This window comes from Pseudomyrmex gracilis, unplaced genomic scaffold (genome assembly GCF_002006095.1).
Source record: "Pseudomyrmex gracilis isolate BER0280 unplaced genomic scaffold, ASM200609v1 scaffold_136, whole genome shotgun sequence".
Classification (NCBI taxonomy): domain Eukaryota; kingdom Metazoa; phylum Arthropoda; class Insecta; order Hymenoptera; family Formicidae; genus Pseudomyrmex; species Pseudomyrmex gracilis.
The window spans coordinates 275,412-300,635 of NW_018020720.1; the positions used below are offsets into that span (position 1 = coordinate 275,412).

At 35.3% G+C, this 25,224-nt stretch overlaps 3 protein-coding genes across 6 annotated transcripts in view; all 3 read right to left on the bottom strand.

Annotated features, from left to right (window-relative positions):
- The window catches only part of LOC109856848 (C-type lectin domain family 9 member A), a 3,525-nt gene extending 1,886 nt beyond the window's left edge, over positions 1 to 1,639 (bottom strand). Inside the window, exons 1-2 of one of the 2 annotated variants that reach the window (XM_020432545.1) lie at positions 1,229 to 1,639; positions 160 to 241 (exon numbers count right to left, since the gene is read on the bottom strand). In XM_020432545.1, coding sequence (XP_020288134.1) covers positions 160 to 232 — 73 coding nt within the window. In that variant the 5' untranslated portion in view covers positions 233 to 241; positions 1,229 to 1,639. Of the gene's footprint in view, positions 1 to 159; positions 242 to 1,218 lie in introns of both variants that reach the window. The other variant, XM_020432546.1, reaches the window with a different exon arrangement.
- A 317-nt stretch (positions 1,640 to 1,956) lies between these two features.
- LOC109856849 (protocadherin gamma-A1) lies at positions 1,957 to 12,886 on the bottom strand. Of its 2 annotated transcripts, XM_020432547.1 has the most exons (18): positions 12,437 to 12,886; positions 10,717 to 10,827; positions 8,208 to 8,497; positions 7,649 to 7,741; positions 7,456 to 7,563; positions 7,253 to 7,354; positions 7,022 to 7,147; positions 6,708 to 6,902; positions 5,849 to 5,936; positions 5,566 to 5,675; positions 5,339 to 5,479; positions 5,092 to 5,206; positions 4,938 to 5,007; positions 4,631 to 4,741; positions 4,379 to 4,546; positions 3,989 to 4,242; positions 3,544 to 3,815; positions 1,957 to 2,883 (listed from the first exon to the last, which is right to left on the bottom strand). In XM_020432547.1, exons 2-18 carry the CDS (start codon positions 10,781 to 10,783, stop codon positions 2,791 to 2,793), a joined length of 2,403 nt encoding a protein of 800 aa, XP_020288136.1. In that variant the 5' UTR covers positions 10,784 to 10,827; positions 12,437 to 12,886; the 3' UTR covers positions 1,957 to 2,790. The 2 variants fall into 2 exon arrangements, with proteins under 2 accessions (XP_020288136.1, XP_020288137.1); XM_020432548.1 differs by lacking the exon at positions 5,339 to 5,479.
- A 1,871-nt stretch (positions 12,887 to 14,757) lies between these two features.
- LOC109856837 (protein FAM188B2) lies at positions 14,758 to 23,819 on the bottom strand. Of its 2 annotated transcripts, none has more exons than XM_020432536.1 (10): positions 23,636 to 23,819; positions 18,714 to 18,799; positions 18,381 to 18,598; positions 18,012 to 18,222; positions 16,375 to 16,440; positions 16,178 to 16,248; positions 15,905 to 16,055; positions 15,574 to 15,773; positions 15,307 to 15,456; positions 14,758 to 15,038 (listed from the first exon to the last, which is right to left on the bottom strand). In XM_020432536.1, the coding sequence occupies exons 1-10, from the start codon at positions 23,763 to 23,765 to the stop codon at positions 14,993 to 14,995; spliced, it is 1,329 nt and encodes a 442-aa protein (XP_020288125.1). In that variant the 5' UTR covers positions 23,766 to 23,819; the 3' UTR covers positions 14,758 to 14,992. The 2 variants fall into 2 exon arrangements, with proteins under 2 accessions (XP_020288125.1, XP_020288126.1); XM_020432537.1 differs by lacking the exon at positions 23,636 to 23,819 and adding an exon at positions 18,890 to 18,973.
- Between the last annotated feature and the right edge of the window lie 1,405 nt (positions 23,820 to 25,224).

Sequence of the window (25,224 nt, forward strand, 5' to 3'; positions counted from 1 at the left end):
ATTAGTTATTTGTATATATATATATAACTACTGTATATATATATATATATATATATATATATATTTGCATACATAAAACAAATTTCTTGTGTAAATTATTGTAAAATACGGTGCAAGCAAGTATTGTGTAAAACTTACACAATATATCGTAATACGTACCAAATATCGTATTGATGGTCGCTAACACGACAAGCGAAGAAAGTAAATGTGTTACAGCCGTGTTAATCGTCATCGCGTGGTTCTGAGATTGGAGAGTAAAGATACAGTAAATGAGATCTTTTCGAAGCGGACTTGGATCTGAAAGGCCGGCGTTTAACCTTCCACGAATTGTAAAGCGAAACGAAATAAAAATATACGTAAGTTTTCTTCTTGAAAAGGTGTTCTCCCCGGTATCTCGACTTTCTCCAGGAAAGTTAACGAGACGGTATGTTGAAATAGCACCCGGATGCAAACGTGTAAAAAGTCTTGATACGCACATGTATATACGCAATTGTACATAAAAAATACATGTTTATTAACTTCTTTCGGTTAAATAAATTTACTTATTTTCTCTTACTCTAAAATTTTATACATATGTATATATATCATAAATCTTTTTTTTTTACAAATATAACATTTGTTACATAATTTATATGTATAATCGTTTACAATATGTAATTACTTATAATTATTACATATTTTCTGATAAACACTTATATATTACTTGAAGAGTTTTAAAATTTTTTACAAACGCGGTTGTTTCTTATGCCACAAAAAAAAAAGAAATTATAAAAGTCAGCATAATGAGATACTGGATAACGAAAAAATAATAGACACCTACTGACACTTTTATGATAAATACTTTTTTACAAGTACTTGGCGCGTTGTGTTATTTGTATAAAAATTATCTGGCAGTGTTTATCTGTGAAGTTGTAATAACGGCATACATCAATAATTATTTAACTCTCGACACAAGTGAAGTATATCGCGTAGCAATATCTACTTGTTGGAGAGAAAGAGAGAGAGAAGTAATTGGACATGTACACATCACGAAGAAAATATGAAAAAATTGACAAAATGTACGTTTTCTTTCTCCACTTGAAACTTATTATTTAAAATCTGCAAGATTTTGAAAAAAAAAATAAAATAAAATGTAAAACAAATTCGTTTAGTCGCATTTAAATTTGTGCAAAACAAAATCAATCTTAAACGTCACGTGAAATAACTATATATAGAGACCTGCACTCACGTGTGGCCCGCGCACGGAAAATCGTCGAACGTCTAATCACTTGATGATAATCACGAGCATTCCACACCCAGTCGTATGTCACGGACTACTGGGAAGAAAAGATTTTGAGGACGATGCCGGGGAGTCGTATCGCCCGGACTTCTCTAGGTCACTTTCTCCCCACTTTGTGAAGAGTCCGTCACTTTCTTCGAACGAGCCCTACCTCCGATGGAATTTGATCACTCGTCGTTAATCGACAGATCGTTTTGTTCGTCGCGAGTTGCGAAATAAGTTTTACGTAATAAAACATCACGAGACACGCGACAATGAAATATGATAATAAACTATTGATTGACTATCTTACGTAATAATTAACATACAGATGTGCATGTGTAAAAAGATTTTTCAGAAATAATTTTTTATCGAATTAAATAAAAATAAAAAATCATTCAAAAATTCGAGATAAATATTGAAAAATAATATAATTTTCGAAAATTGATAATAAACTATGACTGACTGTCTTACGTAATAATTAACATACAGATGTGCATGTGTAAAAAGATTTTTCAGAAATAATTATCGAATTAAATGAAAATAAAAAATCATTCAAAAATTTGAGATAAATATTGAAAAATAATATAATTTTCGAAAATTGATAATAAACTATGACTGACTGTCTTACGTAATAATTAACATACAGATGTGCATGTGTAAAAAGATTTTTCATAAATAATTATCGAATTAAATGAAAATAAAAAATCACTCAAAAATTCGAGATAAATATTGAAAAATAATATATTTTCGAAAATTGATTTGTCACATTTCGCCTCTCTCGGAATGATTTTACAATCTGACATTATTTCACGTTGCTCTCGAAAGTTGCGGTTTTGCTAATTTCCAAGCCTCACGTAAATGAAAGATATTCATTTAGTCGTCGTTGTGCAAATACTTGCCAAGATCGGCCTACTGACACAGTTCTCCCACAGGTGTACATACGTATTCGTACCATCGTCTTTAACAAAGTGCGAACGCGACAACTTTATCGATCGCTTAATGATAGGGACGATTATCTTCGCTATTATACACGTTTTCTCGCAACAATAAAGTTCAAGCGAAAATTGCAGTTTGCAATCTTTGAGCTTTAAATGTTAATTTTCGACGAATTTATCATCGCATTGGCTTAAATTTATCTGTTTAGAGAAAAATTCGAGAGACAAAAGTTAAACTTTTGTCATATTTTATCGATAATTACACTTCTCTAACAATGGAAGATCGATGTCACGTCGGACAGATAACATAATTCATACGACGAGATGACTCGTGAGGTACGTACGTAACGCTATAACGCGCGGGATATATATATATACGCAGGATAACACAGATGTTTCATGGACCGAATACGCGTCTAAGGTCACATCGCAACCTGGTCGGCACCACACACACAGTTCATTCAGAACGAATTGCGACATTAATGACTTTTTTTTTTTTCAGCAAAACAAATCAGACAGCGCTTACGCGACAATCTTCCGTTGTTTCGAGAGATTGAAACATTTCGTCACGTGTCACGGAATAATCGATTGTGTTTAGAAATAAACGGTGAGATTGAGCCTCTCGTTACCAGATTGTTGATTGTCTCCCGTACGCGTTTCCGCTGCGACCTCGACGCTGTCCACGGTCTAAATAATAGAGAATGCTTCGGTCTTTTTGTTGTATTTGTGTGTGTTTTTTTTTAACTATTGCATCAATAAATTAGTTGTAATAAAAATTTGTTTTTTTTCTAATAAACAAAATTTAATATTAAATTCGGGTTGTGTGAGCCGTTTTGCAGGATGTTGTGCAGAGAATGTGCTTAAATATATATATATGCATACACATATATTTAACGAAATAATTTTTTTCCTCCATATAGGATGCNGGATTTGCATCACGTATATTTTCGCAATATTTTTAAAATATTGCGAAAAAATTAGTTAGAGGGGTATACGGGGTCCTTCATATATACGTGATGCAAATCCGGCATCCTATATGGAGGAAAAAAATTATTTCGTTAAATATATGTGTATGCATATATATATATATATATTTAAGCACATTCTCTGCACAAAACATCCTGCAAAACGGCTCACACAACCCGAATTAAATTCATTCATTAGTTTAAAGACTTCCCGAGCCTCGAAGAATCTTATTCTTCTTCATTATTAATTAAAAATTTAATATTGTTACTTGTTAAGAGAACATTTTGTCTCGAAGAAACGTAAAAATTTACACATACTGTTTTTTTTATTCGAAATTTAATACAATTAATCTATACAAAAAATTGATCTTCAGATAATTACCCTATCGTCATCATCCCAGGACAACTTTTTGATCCTTGGGAGAGCCGAGCCAGCGGGCCACGTTGGCGCAAGAGAATCCGGCGGTTCTCCCGAATAATTAGAGGAATCGTGAGAACCGGCGTCCAGATTGGTTCTAGCACTCAGATCGTTCATGTTCTGCACCAATCCGCCAATATTCGGAATGTTTGACGTGGCCGACAAAGCTGGCGGATTTGGAGCGGGCGCCACTTTGTGTCGAGCGTACAACGGCAATTGTCTCGCCGATGCTATACCTGAAACGAAATGAAAATTTACCGTTTGGGGATTAAAAAACAATCAAAACACAAAGGAACTCGGTTCGTTTCGAAACAAAATTCTAAGTAAAATAAGATCTTTTCTAATGACTTCGATAGATGGAAAAAAATGATATCGATTATTGTTGAAATTTTTTTGTAATTACACGTACTCTTGATTGTAGCACCGTATGAGTTCTCGTTAGTTTCTCCGAAAACAGGATTGTCAATGTCGTTGCGGCTTTCGGAATTGTCGTTCTCGTTGCTGTTGCTCGGGTGACGTCGATTTCGCGGATTTTCCAAAGTGTCTTGAAGAACGTTAGCACCTAGCACTTGCGGCGTCGGGCTTAGAGCCGAAGGAACCGGTGATTTCTCGCAATATCCCGTCCCCACCGAACTGACGGAACCACCACTTTTAGGCCTTTTGCTTAAAAAAAAAAAAAAAAGAAAAAAAAGAGAAAGGTATGAAATATCTTGTAAAAGAGAGATCTTTGATTTGATTTGAAGAAATTTGTGAAATCTTAACGCAATTGCGTCGATTTGTTCAAGCGTTGTTTACTCACTGCTTGTAGATGTAAAGTATGAGAATCAATATGACAACACCGAGAAGTCCCAAAACCGCGCCGAAGATAGCAACCAGTAACACGCTGCTTCCGAGCCAAGCAGGTGCGGCTCTCGCAGCTATCAAAGCGTTATTTGGTAGGTAAACGGTCACCGGGACCATGCGAGATCTAAATAAAAATTGCGAACAAACGTAGATCGACACTCGATAGTGATTAGTGATATGATGTTGTAAAAAAAATAGATAGAATTACTTGGGCGGCGTTCCGTTGTCGGAAGCTATCACCATAAATCGAGCGGAAGATCCGTTAAATGAACCCAGCGATTTTAGCACCAATTCTCCGTTGTCTTTGATCTCGAAGAATCTGAGAGAAAAGCGACGCGTATGTGTAAATAATTGTTTAATAATTATTTAATAATTGTTTTTTTAATAATTTTCTGTGACAAAGATATACAAAGCTTATTCTAAAACTCAAAAAAAAAAAAATAAATAAAATGCATAATTTTTAAATATAAATATTTTAATTTTACGTAGCATATTTGTTTTTTTTTTTTTTATACCTCGCGTCTCGTCCTCGAAGCGATAAACTAACATTGTCACCTCTGTCGCCATCGTACACCACCACTTGTCCTAAAGAGAATCGCACACATTCTTTGAATTGAACAAAAAAAAAATATAAATGGTTGATTTGAAAAAAAAGAAGAAAAAATTTACCGACGACGGAACCTTCTCTCGCAGAGTGAACGGGAAAGTCGTAGGAGGAGTGAGAAAATCGAGGTTCCCAGTCGTTCACATTTTCGACCAAAATGTTCACGTGCGCCGTGTCATTCTGAAACCAATTAACACTTTGTAACCATTGCGCATCGTCGCAATTTCTATTACACAAAAGAAATGATGTAGAAAAAAATTATCTTTATCTCACACGTGAAAAAAAAAAAAAACCAAAAACACGTGCACGTACGTTATACCCGTCTGTAACGTGAACGCGAAAACTGTGCTGGATCGACTTCTCGTAATCCAAATTGTCTTTGAGGATCAACTGGCCGTTATTGGTGATCGAGAATCTCTTGTCCGCCTCCGCGCTCAGCCAGAATTTTAAATTCTAGAACCGAAGACTACACTACACACTACTATGTCGCAGTTTGATTATAATTTATTACGAACAAAGCGTAGTTGCGTACTACTTACAGGATCAGGTTTGTTCACTCTCGTTGTTAACAGAACGCTCTCGGGTTTTGTGTCCTCCGGCACGTTCGTGTAATGTTCCTTCAGCACGAATTTCACGGGCACTCGACCACCTGATATCCGTAAAACACAAAACGTTTTAAACTCGTTTTTTTTTTATCTGACATCATACTCATTTGTTGAAACGGTTTTTGATACTGTCGATTGAGCTTATACATTCTCGTGAAAAAACTCTTTTATATATGTATATATATATATATATATATATCTATATAATAATATTTACCTGCTGTCGGATCAACTCCGTAGCTATTTTCTCGCGACACGACAACCGTGGCGAAAGCGTATCTGTCTGGATTGTCCACTTGAACAGCCTGTTTTTATAGTGTGCAATATCGCGTCATATTACATTGTTTTTTTATACGTGTTAAGAATTAATTTAATTAATTTAATTCCCCAATAGGCAAATTGTGAAAATGTTGCACAAAAATGGCGTCACGAATGACGATATGATATTTTGCAATGATTGCACTAAGAATGATTCGCCGTAACGCAACAGTTTTGTCGAAATAAAATTTTGTAAATAATAACGGAAATTTGCATGTATATATATATATATATACATGCAAATATATATACATGCAAATTTCCGCACAAAAATCCTGCGATCGGCTCGTATAACCTTATATATATTTTTTAGAAATTTTCAATGAGCCATAAAAAATTTAATTTGTAAATAATATTTGTCAAAAATTAGAAAAGAGTCGCGTTATGCATTTCCATAAGTATATACACGAATTCATTTGATTTCTTCACATGCAATTATATTTCTACATGTTTTAAACATAACATAGCTAAAAGTTTTTTCTCAATTATTGAACAATTTCTTTTTAAATTTAATTTTGCAAACATACCGCTAAAAGACGATTCGCCATATCGTTATTGTTTTGCCAAAATAGTATTTGGAAATTAATTTTGTGCAAACAGTTACAAATATTTGATAAAAGATCAATATTTTTGCATCTGTTTCTCAAAATATATTTATATAATTGGAAATCACAATTTTCATGCAAGATTTTGTCACATAATCTCACAAATATTTTCCTACCGGGGATTATATCTCACTTTTCGTATTGGTTTTTTACCTTGATAACCGTAGTCGTGGGAATCAGTAATTCATGATCCTGAAGTGATCGCAACATCACTATTTCAGCGGTGTCGACGTTTAAATTCAAAAAGGGTAAGGTTTCGGCTTTAAAAAAATATCGAACTGGCGCATTTATGCCGCGATCTTGATCCACGGCCTTTATCGCATCAGGCATAACTCGTAACTTTCTCCTCTATAGATTGGTAATTAATTTTTTTTTGTTATCAAACATAAGATTATAAAGCTAATTAAAAAGAAAAAAAAATCATCATATAACAATATATAACATCAAAAAATAAATCACAATCTTACCTCCTTCACGCGATGAGGTACAATGACTTTGTATTCGTCGTTCGAAAACACTGGATTCTGATCGTCAGCGTCGATAACGTTGACGTACAACGTCGTCGTCGACGATCGCGGTGGATTACCTTGATCCTATAAAAAAATAACATGACTTTATAGTAATTTGTTATTTAGAAACGAGCATGTTCGTATCTAATTTTTCAATCTTGAAATATATATATATAGAAAAGCGCTTACTTGAGCACGAATATGAATAGAGAAATTGCTGAGGCTTTCATAATCCAGCGGTTTTCTTAGCACAAGAGTACCTTCTATAGCACTCACGAAATAGAAATAATCCTGTTTACACAAAATCGAAACGAAAACAGAGTTAATTCTTTTTGATATAACGTATAAATATAAATTTTACCGTATAAATAAAGACGTAATAAAAATTTTACCGAATGAGGTCCCGGCAGAACTGCATACTGCACAGTTGAGTACGGTCCTGGTTGATCCGCATCGACAGCTCGGACTCCTTGCAGAACTCTCGTACCGTTAACGGTGACCTGAGATGTTCAATTTGTTACAAGTTAAAATTCTAACAAGAAAATGTTCTATACGTCATATTAAAATTTTGAAATAATTTCTCACCTCGGAAATATTCAACACGTAAGGCGCGTTAATGAATTGAGGCGAGTTATCATTCGCGTCTATCACCCGTATGTTCACCGGTATGATGAATCCCTTTAGGAAAAATAAAAATTGTAACACCACATATATACTAAATGTTGTTAAACAAAATTAATTAATTATTCGAACAAAAAATATTCTCAATAAAAGATATAAAACATGCGGTTGAAATGATTTTTTTTAATAAAAAAATTATAAAACAAACAACCAGAGAGTCTGCGGTCCAGGTTGAAGGTAGGACGTTTGAACGGATTTTTTATATTTGTTTAATTTTATAATTTTTTCATATTATTATTTACATTGTAAACAGTGAAGATAATCACCAATAAAAAATTGATCGGAACGTGATCCGGAATACACACTGCGCTTTATGTTACATTTAAACGTTCAACCTGGACCACAGGCTCTCTGGTTTTTTGTGTGTTTTATAATTGTTTCATCGAGCTGTTGTTAATAACATTAATTTATAAATAAAATTTTTGTTTTTTAAAATCCACCATAATGGAATTTCATCTCTCACCGGGTCCAAAGTGTGCTGTCGTCTGTCGCAAATGACGTTGACGTAGACGCTAGCTGGCCCGTCGATGCCTTCCTTGTCGAGCGGTCTGACCAGAGTTAAATTTTTCGTGTATGGCAAGAATGCGACTGGGCTATCGAGTTCCTGCAGGCTTAGCACAATGTCACCCTGCGAACTAGGATCACCTACAACTCCGAGAACCCCGACGATGTCGCCGACCGGCAGATCCTCGCTGACAAACAGATGCACCGCGGTGGCCCCATTTTCCAAGAAGCATCGTGTGTCTCGAATTACTGAAAAGCGCAAGTTATATCGTCAAACGAATTAATGTGTTTGATTTTTTTTTATACATATATAAAAAAATATTATTTAAAAATAGATAAAAGTTTTTGTTCTTATAATATTATATCGCGCTAAAAAAAAAAAAATGGTTACTTGCCGCGAGTGCGTCCTAGAAAAGTTCCGTTAGGGATTAATCGAGTTTCGATTATTGGACAACCGGTTTTCAACGGTTGCGCGCAAATCGTTTGGGGTTGAAGGACCGTGGGAAAATAATCTTGTGAGAAACTGCCGGAAATTGTTTTATTTTTTTTTTTATGAGATCGATGCGTGTTCTCACAAAGAGCTTTGTCTTGTTAATTGTTATTGCGTCTCTGAATATATAGTTCATGTTAAAATATAATCAATTAAAATCCCATAAATATTCTTTTCTCTCAAGCGAGAGAGATAACAATTACACTCTTCGCACACACGCGAACTTAGACAAAAATGCGCGTTAGCGCGGTTAGCACCTGCTCGCTCGTATATTACTCACTGTCCAGTTATTAATTATACAGCTGTTCTAATGACCGCAAACGATCCCGCACAAAATATTACGCGCATTCCAGACGCGCTACGTCTTAACGATGCAGTTCAGGTTTACCGTAACCTTAACGTAATCAAAACCGTGTTAAGAATTTACATAAAAAACACACTGTGTTTTACATAATTATCTGCGCAATAGTTTTGTTAATTCTAACTCTGGTTTCGGGTTTTCCAGACCGCCACATATTGTTCCATTACATCATTGAACGTAAAGTTCTACGTTTTAGATTATATTGCAAAATAATAGAACATAGAAAAAGAAAAAGATAGGAAGATAGGCAACAACGAGCTGTACACCTGATGTGTTCGGATAAAATTCTTTATTTCGAAGATTTGAATAATAATTGTCGCGAATATGATCATGCATTTATTGTAATTTTTTTATGTATAGAAGATCCCATGGTGGATCTCGAAACGTTTGTATCATCGTGTTAAATCTTCGGAACAAAGAAGAATTTTATCCGAACACATCAGGGCCTTAATTCTTGAAAAAAACTTTCGTATACGAAACTCTACTGTTAATGTCACATGTACTATAGACTTTCGTACACGCAAATTGTTCAAGAATCGAGGTCCAGGTGTACAGCTCGTTTTATTGCCACCTTCCTGTCTTTTTATCAAAACATAACACGAGCGCGAAAAGTGTAATAAAAAAAATAACTAAAATTTGTCGGCAGTTTTTGAACGTATCCCAGTAATGCAATTTTGGATATCATCGCACGATGATAGCGAAACGTCGTTGCGACTCGAGGAAAAATTTTATTCTAATAATTTTATTCCAATATTCTGTATTTCGATTTAATGTGACGTGTACACGCCACGTCATTCGATATAATGTCACTTGTACTTCTTGGTCTATTCGAAACGCTATAGAGAAGGACGCGCATCGGATGCGTATAGGCGTATGGACTATTTAACGCGTATGTGCGAGAGGGTAGATATATGCTCGCTTCCTTGGAGCGGAGTTCCGGTCGCGGCGAACTCGCTGGCGAATCGTCGACGGCGGCGCAGCGTTACGTCGTTGCCTTTCGCAAACTTCTTTCTTTTCTAACATGAATGCGAACCTCTTCGTTCGAGGATGTGCGCGCGTGTGTTATTCAATCGTAAAACTACTTGCAAATATTTGAAGATACGCGCGCGGATCGCGCAGACGCAATTTTTCGAGCGAGAGACCGGACGGCGCAGAAAGACGACGCGTCTGTTAAATAGCTCAGATAAAAATTGAGCCAAGAGAAAGTTTAAGTGGAAGTACGAGATAAACGCGTATTTAATAATAACGCGATATTTGTTAAAATTCTATTTAATAATAACGCGATATTTGTTAAAATTCGCGTATTTGATAATAGCGCGATATTTGTTAAAATTCTATTTAAATGTTATAAAAACTAAATGAATTTATACGCGCGCGCGTTATCGCGTTTTTCAACAACATCAAATAAATGAAAAAAGAATAAATAAATTTTATATATCAGAGCATTGCTCTTTCAATTTTTGTTTGTTTTTAAATTCTATTGTCTTCTCTCTAACGTCTTAGTAGTAATTATTTAAAAAAATATGTATTTACATAATAGTTGTAAAACAAATTGTTATCAGAGATGAGATTTTAAAGACGGAAATGATATATTACGCTGCGAGAATATTAACTTACGCTGTCCGACATGCAATTGCAGCATGCAACAGAGGAGCAACAAGATCCTCAATATGTTTCGTCCCATGGCAATTCAAGATCATCGTCTACTAATTCCGTCGACCGATACATCTGCAAAAAGAAATAAGTATCCTCAGTGACGATTTCTCGGAAAATCGCGAGAGATGAGGAAATGGCCAGGGGAGACAAAATCTCGTCACGTTGAGCGAGATTAAAAATCGAGTTTAATCTTTTTGCGAAAAGATGAAATTTCTCAGAATATTACTTTGATTATCGCTTATTCTCGGAAATAAAGCACTTGTTTTTTTTTGCTCGGAATTTTATTTTATTCGCGTTGCAAACGTTATCGGAAGTTTGATTGAGTTTTGTCTCAGGAAATGTTTTATTTTTTACGTGACTTTACAAAAGACGTACGTTCGACATAAATCATAATTTATTGTAAATGTTTTTAAATAATTGAAAAATTTTTAATTCAATTTCTTATTGATATTTACAAATTTATATTTAATATCCAATATTTTTTAATTCAAACTAATATTCGAGCGCGATGCAATCAATTGTGAAAAATAAAAAAAAAAATAAATTTAAAAATTCGACGAATTATTTAATTTTTGACTGTGACATACATTTTACTTGGCGTAAAGCTTTGTTAGTTACGTGTATATATCATCGAGTTTGTCGTGAAATTGACAGACGGGTGCAAGAACACAAACGATAGAGACAAACAACCGCCTTGCTCGACGTGTCTGCAACGCGACGTGAGCATAACGCGTGGTTAGAAAGCATGTAAAGAAACTTCTTTATTACGTGAAACTATGACTACGTAGAACTGCACGTCATCAGGAATAGAATGACTTGTGCGATTTATCACCGGAAATAACTCTTGACATTTTGTATATTTGTCTTTTGACTACAGTGTGTGTGTGTGTGTGTGTGTACTTTTTTCTCATAGCATTATGTAAAAAATGCAACTGATATGATAATACTTTTATCATAGCATTATGTAAAAAAATGCAATTGATACGATAAATACTTTTAAAAAAAATAATGAATTATCCTTTGTCCGATTGGTCGAATGACAAGACCCGGCAGTGGACTTCTTCACGCCATTGCGAGAAAGTGCGAGAAAATGCGGAACGTTCGCGTTTTGCCATTTACGGTAATAACCGAATAAATAAAGAAAGATAAAAAATAAAGAAAACTATTTATTTGTTCTTATCTAAACTTATTTATCTAAACGTACTTGTCTAAACGCAAATGTTATATCGTCTTGCGAACACAATATAATATAACAAAATTTTACAACATGATTTTGTAACTCCGTTGTTGTAATTTTCTTAGTTATATATTTTTCGTAATAAAATTCAATCTAAACTGATTTGAATGAGCGGTTGAAAATATTGAAGAACAAAGAAATTAGATGTAAATATAAAAAAAAATATCAGTCGGATATACTTTGGGCTATGTGGGGCGCGGTATATATATAACCACTTAAATTCACGGACCGTAAATTGAAACGCAACGCGATGGTCAGCCGGCGTAAAGGCCTCCAGGCTCGGCGGATAACTGTATAAAAATTATCATCGATATCTACATTTAGAATATTGATCGGTGAGATCTGGATCGCTTGTGTTTCAATGAGATGTTTGAATGGGATTCGTGAGATCAATTGCTTTCTGTAAGAAAAAAAAAATTAATTTATAATCGTGCGATTACTTACCACACAAAATACGCTCAGAGAAAGCGCGTTGTTCCTACATTCAATTTGGCCGTTCGTCGAGGCGGAAGAGTTTTTTTTGCAAAACTAAACTTTCTTTCATTACCAACATCAAATTTCAAAGTTGCTTTTATCTCGTTCCACCGCACTCGCGATTAGTCACCGTTTCTGTGTGTTGTAGCGAAAAACCACAAAGAGAGCTCGAGGAACTTTGCACCCTCGACAGACTTTTATATTGATCGACGCGGTGGCCCGCCACTCTTATAACTCACTTTTCACATCACACACTCCGTAACGAACATAAAATCTTCCAATGTGTTGTGTGTCGCACATATAACTTGCGGAGATCAAAAATCATCCTTTTGTTCGCGCAAGTTTCTCGAATAAAATAAATCGACAACTTCTTGTGTACAAAAATTTACTAAAAAAAATTTTACTTACAATTCCTTCGCGCGTACTCTTGTATTTTTTTTTTATATTTTTTGAAAACAATGTTTTAGATATTTTTTAAATTAGTTTGTTTGCCAAAATTGATCGCTTCGATTTTATCCCGACAATATTTTATTTTGTTCATCTCGTCTCTTATCGTTTTGCTTTATTTTTATAAATTGAATTGTTGTTGGCACACTTGTTCACACTTCGTGCGCTATATATCGTGATCGATCTGTGGGATCTATCTCGGATCAAACTCGGCTGCGAAACGACCACCGCGCTGTGGGGCTGTGAAACTCTTTACTGCAAACCGGAGCCGTCGAGCAAAGCGGCAGAGCGGCACTCGGGAAGTTGGCTCCCCATTGTCAGAAAGGGGGGACCCGTGGCGGCCAACAGAAACGTCTACCCGAACCGCACCGCGAAACAGGTGTTTTTATACACGATGGGAGAAATACGGCAACTCGCATATGCGTGTGTTACTCCACAAACGCGCACACATAACTGACCCCTGTCTTTGGTAAGCCCTTCGGGGACTTTCATCGACCGCGGTGTAAGACAGCGCGAGGATATCCGGTCTTCGAGTTTTTTTTTTTTTTTTTCAAGAAGGGATCTCCATTCAATAAGATAAAAAAACCAAAAAGAATATCAAATTACGTCGAAGACAACGTAAAAAAACGAGAAGAAAGTTTGACACATTTGATTGAAAAAAAAAACGCATGATTATATAATTAATACAAACCTATCAAAAATTATTAAACTAATTGCAATCTCATTTAAAAAAAACACTAACGTGACTTTACGAATGACAATTCAAAAATTTATATTCGCCTGACCCGGCGCGCCCACAAATTTATAACAATTTTTATTCATTATTATTTATACAATTTTTTAAGTACGAAATTGTTATCACGGTCAGAAAACCATGATCGTAAGTAACGTGATTCAGCAACGGCGCGCAATTGCGTAAGTACGCAATTTTTTTCGGCAACGTGCGTAGCCGAGTGTCTCTTTTGCAATTCGAGCGATTTGACGTCGTGGGAAATGGTCGAGGGCAAGTGGAACGTGATCGCGGCGCCGCCGCCGATTCGCTTATGAGCATCGCGACGCATCTCTCGCGGATCATCGATCTGTGAAATCGCGACCGTTTCTCGTCGCTTCCCCCCATGAGAAAAATGACTTTTATTATGCACGGTTATTGCGGTTAATAAACATCTCAAGTTCTGTCCAATTTGAACCAGTTTCTGTTACCGAGCGCGCGATTTGCGCGCAAAACGTCGTTACGCTTAACGGTGAATTCATTCGGTCGACGATCCAAAACAAAAAAAATGCAATTTAATTAATTGCAAGTATTTTTCGAAATGACTCGCGATCGCAATATCCGCGTTAAACGTTCAACCAAAACACCGAAAACACGTGATGATTGTAACAGATCGCCGCAAAATAAAAAGTCACGTCACGGTTGATTGTTTAAAATTATTTTTAAACTACTTTTACTACGTTTGTTCTTTCGTTCGCTTGCTCAATCTCTTCAGTTACGAGTGCATTTGCATGAACACACCGGTTCAAAGAAGACGTTGTTTTTCCACGCGATCGCGTGGCGGTAAAAGTTTGTTCGTCGCACCGACTTGAACGATATACAACACACCGGTCTTTCTAGGTGTCTATAATGGACAAGTTGAAATCTCCTTTCGAAGAGCTGATAAAAATATCAATTTTTAGCCTCACACAATTCATAGAAGATATTTTATTTCAACAGCCATATATATATATATATTGACAATAATGAAAATATTTTACAAAATAAAAAAAAAGCTTCACACGATTATTTTTTAGTCTTACATGTAAATATTTGTTCGAATCACCTAAACAAAAAAAAAAAAAAAGCAATATCTTAAATATTTTTATCGGACGTAAAAATTAATTACGCAAAGCCCGACATATTATGTGGCGATATAAATAAGTTTTGTTTTTCTACGTGAAACCTACATCGTTAACGACAATTAAAAGCCTTTGCTAATACGAGCTGATCGGCGCGATCGATCGCGGCCGCGATCGATCGGTATCGATCGTGGAATCACGGATATTATACACAGTATTCTCAAACACGGAAAGAAGGTCGATCGTTCCTCACATCAACGGCGTTCCGTTCCATTGTATAAGAGCATCCTGCCACCTTTGGCGAGCGTGAAACAATAAATAAAAAATATCTTAGCTATTGAATCCCGTGGTGTTTCGACGCAACGCTCGAATGATCTCGAGGATGTCTCGCGCGTGATCGGGGAGACAATGGCGACATCAAACGGGTCTTTTGCAATAAATTGTTGAGAAAAAAAACACAAGTTTTTTTTTTTTTTTTTTTTTTCAAATTAAATCGCGTTGAATTAAGTGAAGTAGCGCGTGTGTACACGTATGTAATAATCTATTTCACAACATGTACTCACTTGGATCGAATGAGTTTCTCTAACGGTGTTGCGGCGATATCGGCGGTTTCCATTGTTGCAGCATCTGATCCTCCGGAAGCCTCGTTCGCTCTCGTGTCCACCGTCAACGTAGCGTGACTACCGCCGCAGGTGAAATATTGGACCTCGAACCTGTAATGTATGCGTAAAGGGGGAGAAGGTATATTTCTTTCTCTCCGCGATGTCCCTCCGATGTGTTGTTGTTGCGTAATCAATAGAAAAATAAAAACACACGCGCGTTGCCCTTACCGCCGTTCAGCGTGATAATTTCTCAGCAATTCTCGATTCGTATTGAAGAGCACGCCGTGATGACCGAGACAAAGTGTTACCCATATCGGTAGACTGGGCGTTTTCAAACGCGAACCCGGTTGTTTGCCTATATTGCCGTCACCTTCGTGTATTAAGAATCCCACTTCGCTTCGCAGAAGAACTCCCCACTGCGGCACGGCCTTATTTGTCAAATTATTTTTTACATTTTTTAAATAAAATTATCAGCCGTACTTCCGGAAACGAGATTAATCTTATCGAGAATTAATTGATTGAAGAAAAATTAAAATGTTAAATTAAAAGAATTACTCACGTATGTATTTTCGTCGCCAACGTGAACCACCCCGTTATGAACATGTGGCGATGCGCGTCCGGTTAAAATAAAAATAACGACGCCGATTGGTCCTTCTTCGGAACATCCGCCGAGAATCGATGCCTTTGGATCTTCCAGATCGTTCTGAACTCTTAATAATTAAATCGGAACATATATGCTGGATCACGGTATATCTTGCGCTTAATTGTTTGTAATTAAAATAACTTATTGATTTTTTAATAGAAATAAAATATATGAAGAAAATTCTCTTACTTCGAGAAACCTCTTGAAAGCACCATGCTGTACAAAAGTAAGACGGCACCGGGCCCGCCTTCGTCGTGAAACTGAAATTTTACGAACAAAAATTCTCTCCTATTTGGAATATTTTATTCTATGAAATTTTAAACTAAATCGCTTGTTTCGAAAGAATAAATATGCTTAAATATGGAAATTTGGTTGTGTTGCCTCACCAGATATAAATATCTCTTGACAAATATTTCAAGATCCTCCAAGGAGTTGAACTCGAACAGATGCAGCTGGAATATAAAACAACGATTCTCTCAATCTGATAAGTGAACACACGTAGAAAATAAATGATCAAAAAACCACGCGACGGTGATATCGGCGACGCGATCTCCGGGTACGATAACTCTAATACACTTGGCGAAACACCAACGTTTATAATTTGACATACGCTATTTCGTCGCGTTAATTGCACGGAGAAAGCTCGGGTTTCGTTTACTTTTACGTAACAAAGACGCAAACTACACATTTGTTCCACTAGATAAAAAAAAAAACATTAATTTTGTCACATATTTCTTTTTTTTACTATCGCGCGATCAAAATCTGATACGAACATTCTTTTGTTTTTGTTATTAACAAATAATATAGAATTGCGAAAGTAAAATATACGTGTTTGTTTTCCTGATTGCTTTTTACACAGTAAAAAATCGTGCGTCAAAATGTAGAACTTTTCTTGCGTTACGACGTTTTGATTATCACTTCAATGCAAAATTAACATAACACTGATATGTTATTATTTTTTTAACCTTTTCACGTGTTAAATTTATTTTAACTTCACAAATTAACATTTTCTGCACGTCATTAAAAAAATTGAATATTGTTTAAGGACGTTCTCCGAATTATTGATTTTCGTAGGATTTTCTTTAAATTTGCGATATACATAGTTTATGATCTTATTTATAAGTAGCCTTTTTGGATAATAGGGGTAGCAATGTNAAATTCCAAAATATGGAAGATTTAAGTTTCAATTTTTAACATGGATTTCCTATGCTGAGCCTTTGTGAAGTGGGGTTTTTTAAAGTTACTGACGACAATTTTTGTAGGATTTTTTTAAAAAACAAGTATGTGGTAGCGGAGAGTGTCTTAATTAAAATACGATTTTGAATAATATGGCAAGCAACCCTTGTTTTCAAACTATTTTTTTTTTTTTTTTTTTTTTTGGTTTTTTTTTTGTTTTGCTGGATTTATGTGCGCTATTGTGTACTGCAGCTATTTTTGAACTTCTGCGCAGAGTAAGCGGGTCTTAGCANTGCTGAATAGCTCACAACTTAACTTTGTTACAGCAGTACAAACTTACTCATGAGAAGAGATATTTTAGGTTGCTAACCACTGTATTTAGGTTGCTAACCACTGTAGTCGGAGAACGTCCTTAAGTGCTTTTAACACAATGATTTCGATTAATCAAGATGTCTCGAAGTCAATTTAACATACTAAAAAAAGTTAAAAAAATCTTTGGTCACATTGCACAAACTAAAATGTTTTGTTAACATTTCTCACGAGTTACCGTAACTACTGTTTTGTGTAGCTTTTAATTATTTTATATGTTATTTTTACATCACGCTTACAGTCTAGTCAAAATAACAAATATAAATGTAAAATGTTGTATCAATTATTTGACCTCACTAGTTTGTCAATAAGTGACTCTCGCAACGAACGAGTTATTTTAACTTAAAATTTAGAGTGAACCTCCCGGGACGTGCAAAAAATGTTAAAATTAACATTTTCTTTTTTGCTGTGATACAAGTGTAATACAAGTTTCGTAATATTCGGTAATTTATAGTCGATAGATGAAGAAAATTACAACCGTTTCTGTTAATCCGTCTTGGAAATAATGCGCGCTGTGCTGAAGATACGGCGTGTCCTGTGGCAGAGCTATTACGGCTTTTGGCACAGTGTTGTTGCCGACGACATTCGGACACGCAGACACGGAGAAGCCGCCGGCGGAACGCCAAATAATTTCCGCGATTGCGAAAGTCAACACCTCGATTTGTCGATCGTACGAAGGTTTCAACAGACTGAAATTAAAAAAAAAAAAAAAACACACACACACACACGTTTTTTTTCTTGCAACCTAGATTTACAATAATAATTGTCTGTTAGAAATCAAAGGTAATAATACGTTGCCAATTAAATTAAACATAATTGTGTACCGAAAGTATATTTTTGCGCTTACGTCTCGGAACTCGCTCTCACATCTTGTCTGTCGCATTTGAACAAGAAGTGCTTCAACATGACGGCTTGTACGGCGGTAACGAGTCCTCTTGTTGTGTTTCTCGGCGCTCTCAGTCCGAACGCCAAACTTTGACCGTACGGTCGCAAAGTTAGTCCGGTTCTCGCCCATTCGGTCTTCGGTGGAGTCGCGCATGAACCGAAGACCAACGTTCTCAGAGCCTGTGTGACAAATCGCGCAGGCAAATTTCTTGATTCAAAGAGAAACTAACTAAAAGCGCCGAACACACATCCGAGCTCGCGTTATTATATATATTTGCGATGGAAATTACTTTACCATGCACGTTTCTTCCTCAATGGGTTGTCCGCCGATCACCGATGTTTTCGGCAGAGTCCTCGTGTTACGTGGATAGAGTATTCTCTCTGAAAAAAAATACACACGAAAAAAATGTTAAATAAATAAAAGCGCAAAAGGGTGTTGTGAGAAATTAAACTTCTGTTTTTTTTTGACACCTGGATAGAGCTCGTCGGGTTCGGCCATAAGCGCGGCGCATCGAGCCGCTCGCGTTGAGAGCAACATCTCTTTGAAATGTTCTTTATTATCTTTGTTTATTCTCTATTATGTTATTATCAATTATATGCTGTTATTATTTTACAACGGCGTCTTAAACATATTCAAAAACAAGCGTTTAACTGTTTCTTTTTTTTCTTTTTTTTGCTCGCGATACAAAGAAAGTATCTTGTATTAACGGGAGGCCTTTTTAAGAGGCAAACTTCACAGCGCCGGGTTGTCACCCGATGGCACCAGCCGCGATATCAAGGTATCAATTGGAATCGTGCCGGTATCCGCACGTTCCTTTATATAAGCTCTGATATTCGGAGCTTGTGCGTGCAGGCATCTCGCGAAATACGACGGTCGGGACCGATCGCGCACGAAAGGTGTCAATTCAAAGTGTCCGAAACGAAACACACCGCCGGTGGTAGACGTGTGCCCTACTATTCGTCTGTGTGTTTGGCCGTGTCGCGTTTTCGAGATGGAATTCACACACGCAAATTCGACCCCGCGCGACGACCATTGGCGTAAAAATGCTCGTCGTCAAAGAACTTCCAATTCCCATAAAGACGAGTGAGGAAACAAAACAAAAAGAAATAAAAAAAAATGATGCAAGATTATTACAGTCCCCGGAAAAAAATTTTTCATGTATAAAATTGTACGGACATATTCGATATATATATATATATATATATATATATATATATATATATATATAAATTTGCATAATTAGATATAATAATTTTAATTTGTGTATAAGTATATATGATTATATATCAAAACTTTTTTAAAAATATAGTAAAAATATAATTAGAAAAAGGCCGTATAAATAACAAATAATCCAAATAGACCCGCACAGCCTTAAACCACTGATCAAAGGTAGTAAATTTAATATACAATTTTAATAAGGTGAACGTTTCGATCATTTAGTAAAAATATAGTTTTATATAATTTTTTGTATCTAACATGATACTGATAGAGTTATTTTGTAATTTGATATGGAATATCTCTGACGCGCCATTCTCTTAAAAAAAGAAATTCTCCGTGTATAAAATTGTATGAACATATTCGGCATGTAAATTTGCATAATTAGATAGAATTATTTTAATTTGTGTATAAGTATATATAAAAAATTTTTTACCGGGGATCGAAGCTTGAAAGAGAGACGAAGAGCAAACCTGAGCTGAAGGAGATGAAGAAAATCTTTGAGTCTCTCCCTTAGCGAGATGAAATCAAAACAAAATGGTTATACCGTTAAACGGTTACGCCGTTGCACGTGTGATTAGATTTAGGAGCGGTCGAAGTTATCCGAATACCTGTGTGTTTTTTTTTGTTTTGCGTTACATGCCGAGAGTTACATACTTCAAGAAGTAGGTGGCAAAATGTATGTAAAGCGATGAACGCGCGCCTACATACAGGCGTGAAATATCTCTCGGGTCTTTACACCTCTCGCGTGTATATCGAGTATAACAACAGAGAGAGAGCAAAGTTATGAGCGAAATAAATTGACGGAAGAGGGGAGGGGGAACGAACTTCGCATTTTCTCGAAACAATTTGCTGTTGATCGATTCTTTTACGGGACGAGAAACATATAAAAGCGTCAGAATGTCTGTCGTACTCTAACAGTTCTCGTGCGGACTGATACAAGAAAACTTTTCCTTCTTTTACACAAACCGACGTCGTGGAAGATGCGGCCCGTTTGAAATCTCGAGCGGGTGATAACGAGGACGGCAACAGGAGCTGGTCCAAATTCGGTCATCTTCATACATGGAAACGTACATATATATGTATACACACACACACACACACACACACACATGTATATATATCATTCGGCGCGGCCTTTCGACTACTTAGCTCGCGAAGGCGATCGCGTGTTCGCGTGCAATCAAAATATCGGATTATGAATTCGCGCCGGAACGGCCATCTGCATTCGGCGATTGCACACCTCGATATATCGCGCCCCTAATTTACATCAGTGCCTCTCAAGGAGGCCGTGTATCTATCGATCTGTTCGACCGTTTACCGTTCCTGCAGTTGTGTGTATGTACATAAAACTTGTCTATTATCTTATATATATATATATATATCCGGTTATATACATCTCTTTACTCCAATTGCGCTTTGTTTCTTTAACGAGAGAAACGTGCTCACGCCAGAACGAGCGAGAGCCGAAGTTTATACGGCGAAGAAACACGTGTACTGCACTCTTTATTAAGAGTTCTCGGAAAGAGAAAATTAACGTTAATAAGTTTCAGTGTCTTATTTCAATGATCATTTGTTTGATGACGCTTAATAAATTTTTTCTCCATAAGGAGAGGATGCGACGATTAAAATTCTTCCGAGGTAAGTATTCTTTTGCGCACGCTTTGACCCCTGCAGGAAACAGCTGCGAGCTGGGAACAAAAAATTTTCATTTGGCGGCAGGAGGGAAAGGTAGGAAGAAACACGATCCACAGATAGAGCCGTTGGAAACTGCATTGCATTCATTTGGTCACATCTGGATTGTATTCATTGTTTGTTTCACAAACAGATACGCTTCAGGCTGCGGTCTCTGTTCTGCGCCGAAAGATGAAAAAGAAGAACGAGAAAATCGTCAGCATACGTTGATCAATGTATTACCGTATATATATTATGGATATTCCGATTTTTGTGAGAAAAAAGTGATGAAAATAATATAAACTGCATTTTTGTAAAAAAAATTAAATTATTAAATACAAAAATTAATGTAGATAATTTTTATACGTTTGTAGCGCGAACGTAACGTAAGGATTGATGAAAAAAAAAATCATGAGAAAAAAAGTAAAACTCAAACAGCACAAGAGAATCGATCCAGCGATCCCGCAATTACGAACTAAAGCGCTCCCTCGCTGCGTCTCACGCGCCCCTTGAACAAACGTCTAACTTGTCAAGTAGGGTAAACCCTAGGGATAAAATGGCCATAGTTTTTTTTAAACGCAAAAAACAGTCCTTTATTTTTGTTATTCTTAAATATTCTTTTTTATTTCACTTCACTAAAGCTTGAAGCAATAATAACTATTGAAATTAAAGAGAGAAAAAACACTTAAGACAGAAATTTAATATTATCAAAATATTAAAATGTAAATGCATTGGCCGTCTTATCAAACTTTTAGGGAAAAGATGGCCATGCTATTACAGAACAGTTGGCCATACATGTTTTTTTGTAAAAGATACAAGTAAAAACTTTATACACAGTAAAAAAGAAAATGTTAATTTTAACATTTTTTGCATGTCCCAGGAGGTCCACTCTAAATTTTAAGTTAAAATAACTCATTCGTTGCGAGTCACTTATTGACAAACTAGTAAAGTCAAATATAATTGATACAATATTTTACATTTATATTTGTTATTTTGACTAAACTGTAAGCGTGATGTAAAAATAACATATAAAATAATTAAAAACTACACAAAACAGTAGTTACAGTAACTCGTGATAAATGTTAACAAAACAGTTTAGTTTGTACGATGTGATCAAAGATTTTTTTTTTAACTTTTTTTAGTATGTTAAATTTACTTTGAGACATTTTAATTAATTGAAATCATTGTGTTAAAAGCTCTCAAACAATATTCCATTTTTTTAATGACATGCAAAAAATGTTAATTTGTGAAGTTAACATAAATTTAACACGTGAAAAGATTAAAAAAATAATAACATATCAGTATTATATTAATTTTACATTGAAGTAATAATCAAAACGTCGTAACACAAGAAAAGTTCTACATTTTGACGCACGATTGTTTACTGTGTAAGTATGTAATTTAATTATATTTAGTAATTTTTTATGTGTTAAATACAATATATTTATTGTACGTAAGAGATTATTACATATTGTTGTTAATGTTTTCACGTATAGTATTTTTTAAATTACGAAACGCAACTTTATATAAACTATAAAAACAATTAGCAAAAAAATGTTTATTTTGATGATTAAATACATTGTAGATTATACTACTAGGTAAATAAAAAAATATATATATATATGTATGGGCCATCTTTTTTCCGAGAAGTACGAGAAAAAGATGACCATAGCATTTATAAATAAATAATGAAAATGAAACTACACAAATTAATGATTACATTACAATTTACGTACCTTTATTATGTATGTAATATTGATTACGGCAGCTTAATTGTCAATTTATTATTAACGTTATAATTAATATTATTAACGTATTATTGACGTTATAGCGGCTTTTAGTGGATATATACAAAACTTTGCAGGCAGTCGAAAGTAAAAATATCACATAATTTTCACAATATTGTTATTTTAAATAGTGCACGCACATAAACTACTGTAAATACTGATTATCTTTAAGAATGGCCGCAAAAATGCACTATTAAACAAATTATTGGTGAAATTACAGTCTACGGCCATAATACCCGAATTTACCCTGTATAAAAGTCCTGAATTTTTCAAAATCAATTTTCTCGGAATTGGCTGAATATTTGCGTTTTGTAACTTTGAACATGTTGAAGTCCTGATCATGACCTCTGCGCGTACACTACACAAATAAATCAAATCTGCAAGGGAAGCGTCGTAGTCTCCCCTTGTAAAATTAACACTAGAATGTTTCTTTGTTGATATCTTATTGTATAATTTTTTTTTATATTAAAACACATTTGTATAGTTTTTACTAAAGTAATTGTACTGTTGACTATACAGATAAAGAGAAAAACTTCGTACCTCTGTCCCGAAGATAGGGCGGTAACTTCTCCTTTCGCATCTCTCTGCAATGTCTCGCATCGCAGATGAGTGTCGTATTCGCCACGGTAGCCTCTTTCTCCTCTGGCGCGTCCGATGAGGATTCCTCCATTTTTTCACACGAACTTATTTTTCGTATTTACGTGTAAAATTTTTAATCAAAAACGCACGCGTTCACAAGTTATCGGTTTTTAAATCACAAACTATCATATCGCGTTTGTTGATCGATATTTCCTTTTTCTTTTTACATCAGTAATCATCATATGTAAAAAAAATTATCGACAAACTGTCTTTACAAATCAAAAGAAAATTCTTCAGATTTGTGATTATTCACAATCCGATGTAGATATCGATTTGCTCGCCGCGGTTCTTCCATTCTTTCATTTCGTTCTCGAGGAAATAGCATAGTGTAAAAAAAAAAAAAAACGACGAAATAGCACAGTGTAAAAAAAAACAAAAAAAAATGGTATTATCTTATTTTCGTTTTTAAGAATAACTGTTTTTTTTTATATCGCATTGTGTGAAAAAACAACAAAAGCCGAGTCAAAATCACTTTAATTTTACGCGTTATTTATGTTATATATGTACATATAATCAAATATGTAAATAAAATCAAAATTGCGTATCTCGTTCGTACGGTTTTAGCACAATCACGCAAATCTCTTCGAACGTTTCATCGATTTACGTCAACTGTCACAAATGTCTAACACCGTTCTCTGTTTGTACTCTCATTGACTTGCGATAACTGACAGACTGCCGTCTTCTCAGAGACCGTATATACGGCTAGAAATAATAACTCTAACTAGCACCCCCGAACTGACTCAGCTTAGCACGCCGCACGTTCTATAGAAGGTGGTCGAAAAGTGGATGAGCCAAACACGACGAGCACTTACTCTCTATAAGTTATTAACGACAATTATTATTTATTACTTTCTTTACAACACGATTAAAATTAGATTTTGACTGTGAACCACAGATCAAATTCTCAAAAAAAAAAAAAAAAAAAAAAAANAANAAAANAANATNATTTTTATTTTGCTTTTTTACGCTTGTTTTGACTGATTTTATTTATTCAAAACGTAACATAATTAATAAAAAATATGAATCTTTACGTGTAGAAATTAATATGATTTTAAGAGTTAAATTTTTTCGCGCGAGATTCTTCGAATGTTGAATGAGCGAAATATATAACAAGGGATGCGAAGGCCCTATCGCGATTGAAGGAAATTGTTCGTCTAATTGTTACACTTGTACTGACAGCCTCGACGTGCCCGAAACACGCTTTTATACCTGCGTAACAACCTGGTACACACCTACTCTATCTACCCCAGGGTTTTACTGTATTCGGCACAGATGTGCCGAAATATACGGATCGTCTTATCTTATAGATCAATCGGAGCTGCGCGCATCTTTGCACGCGCGTTTCGTGCTGTGTTCTCGCCCGAGTTTTTATTAGACAATCGGAAATGAAAAGTTGCAAGCGGCTTTAATCAAATTCCTAAAAAAAAAAAAAAAACGAATTGGAACACCCGTGTGTAGTTTTCTCAAATATAGGGAAAAGATATTTGTGT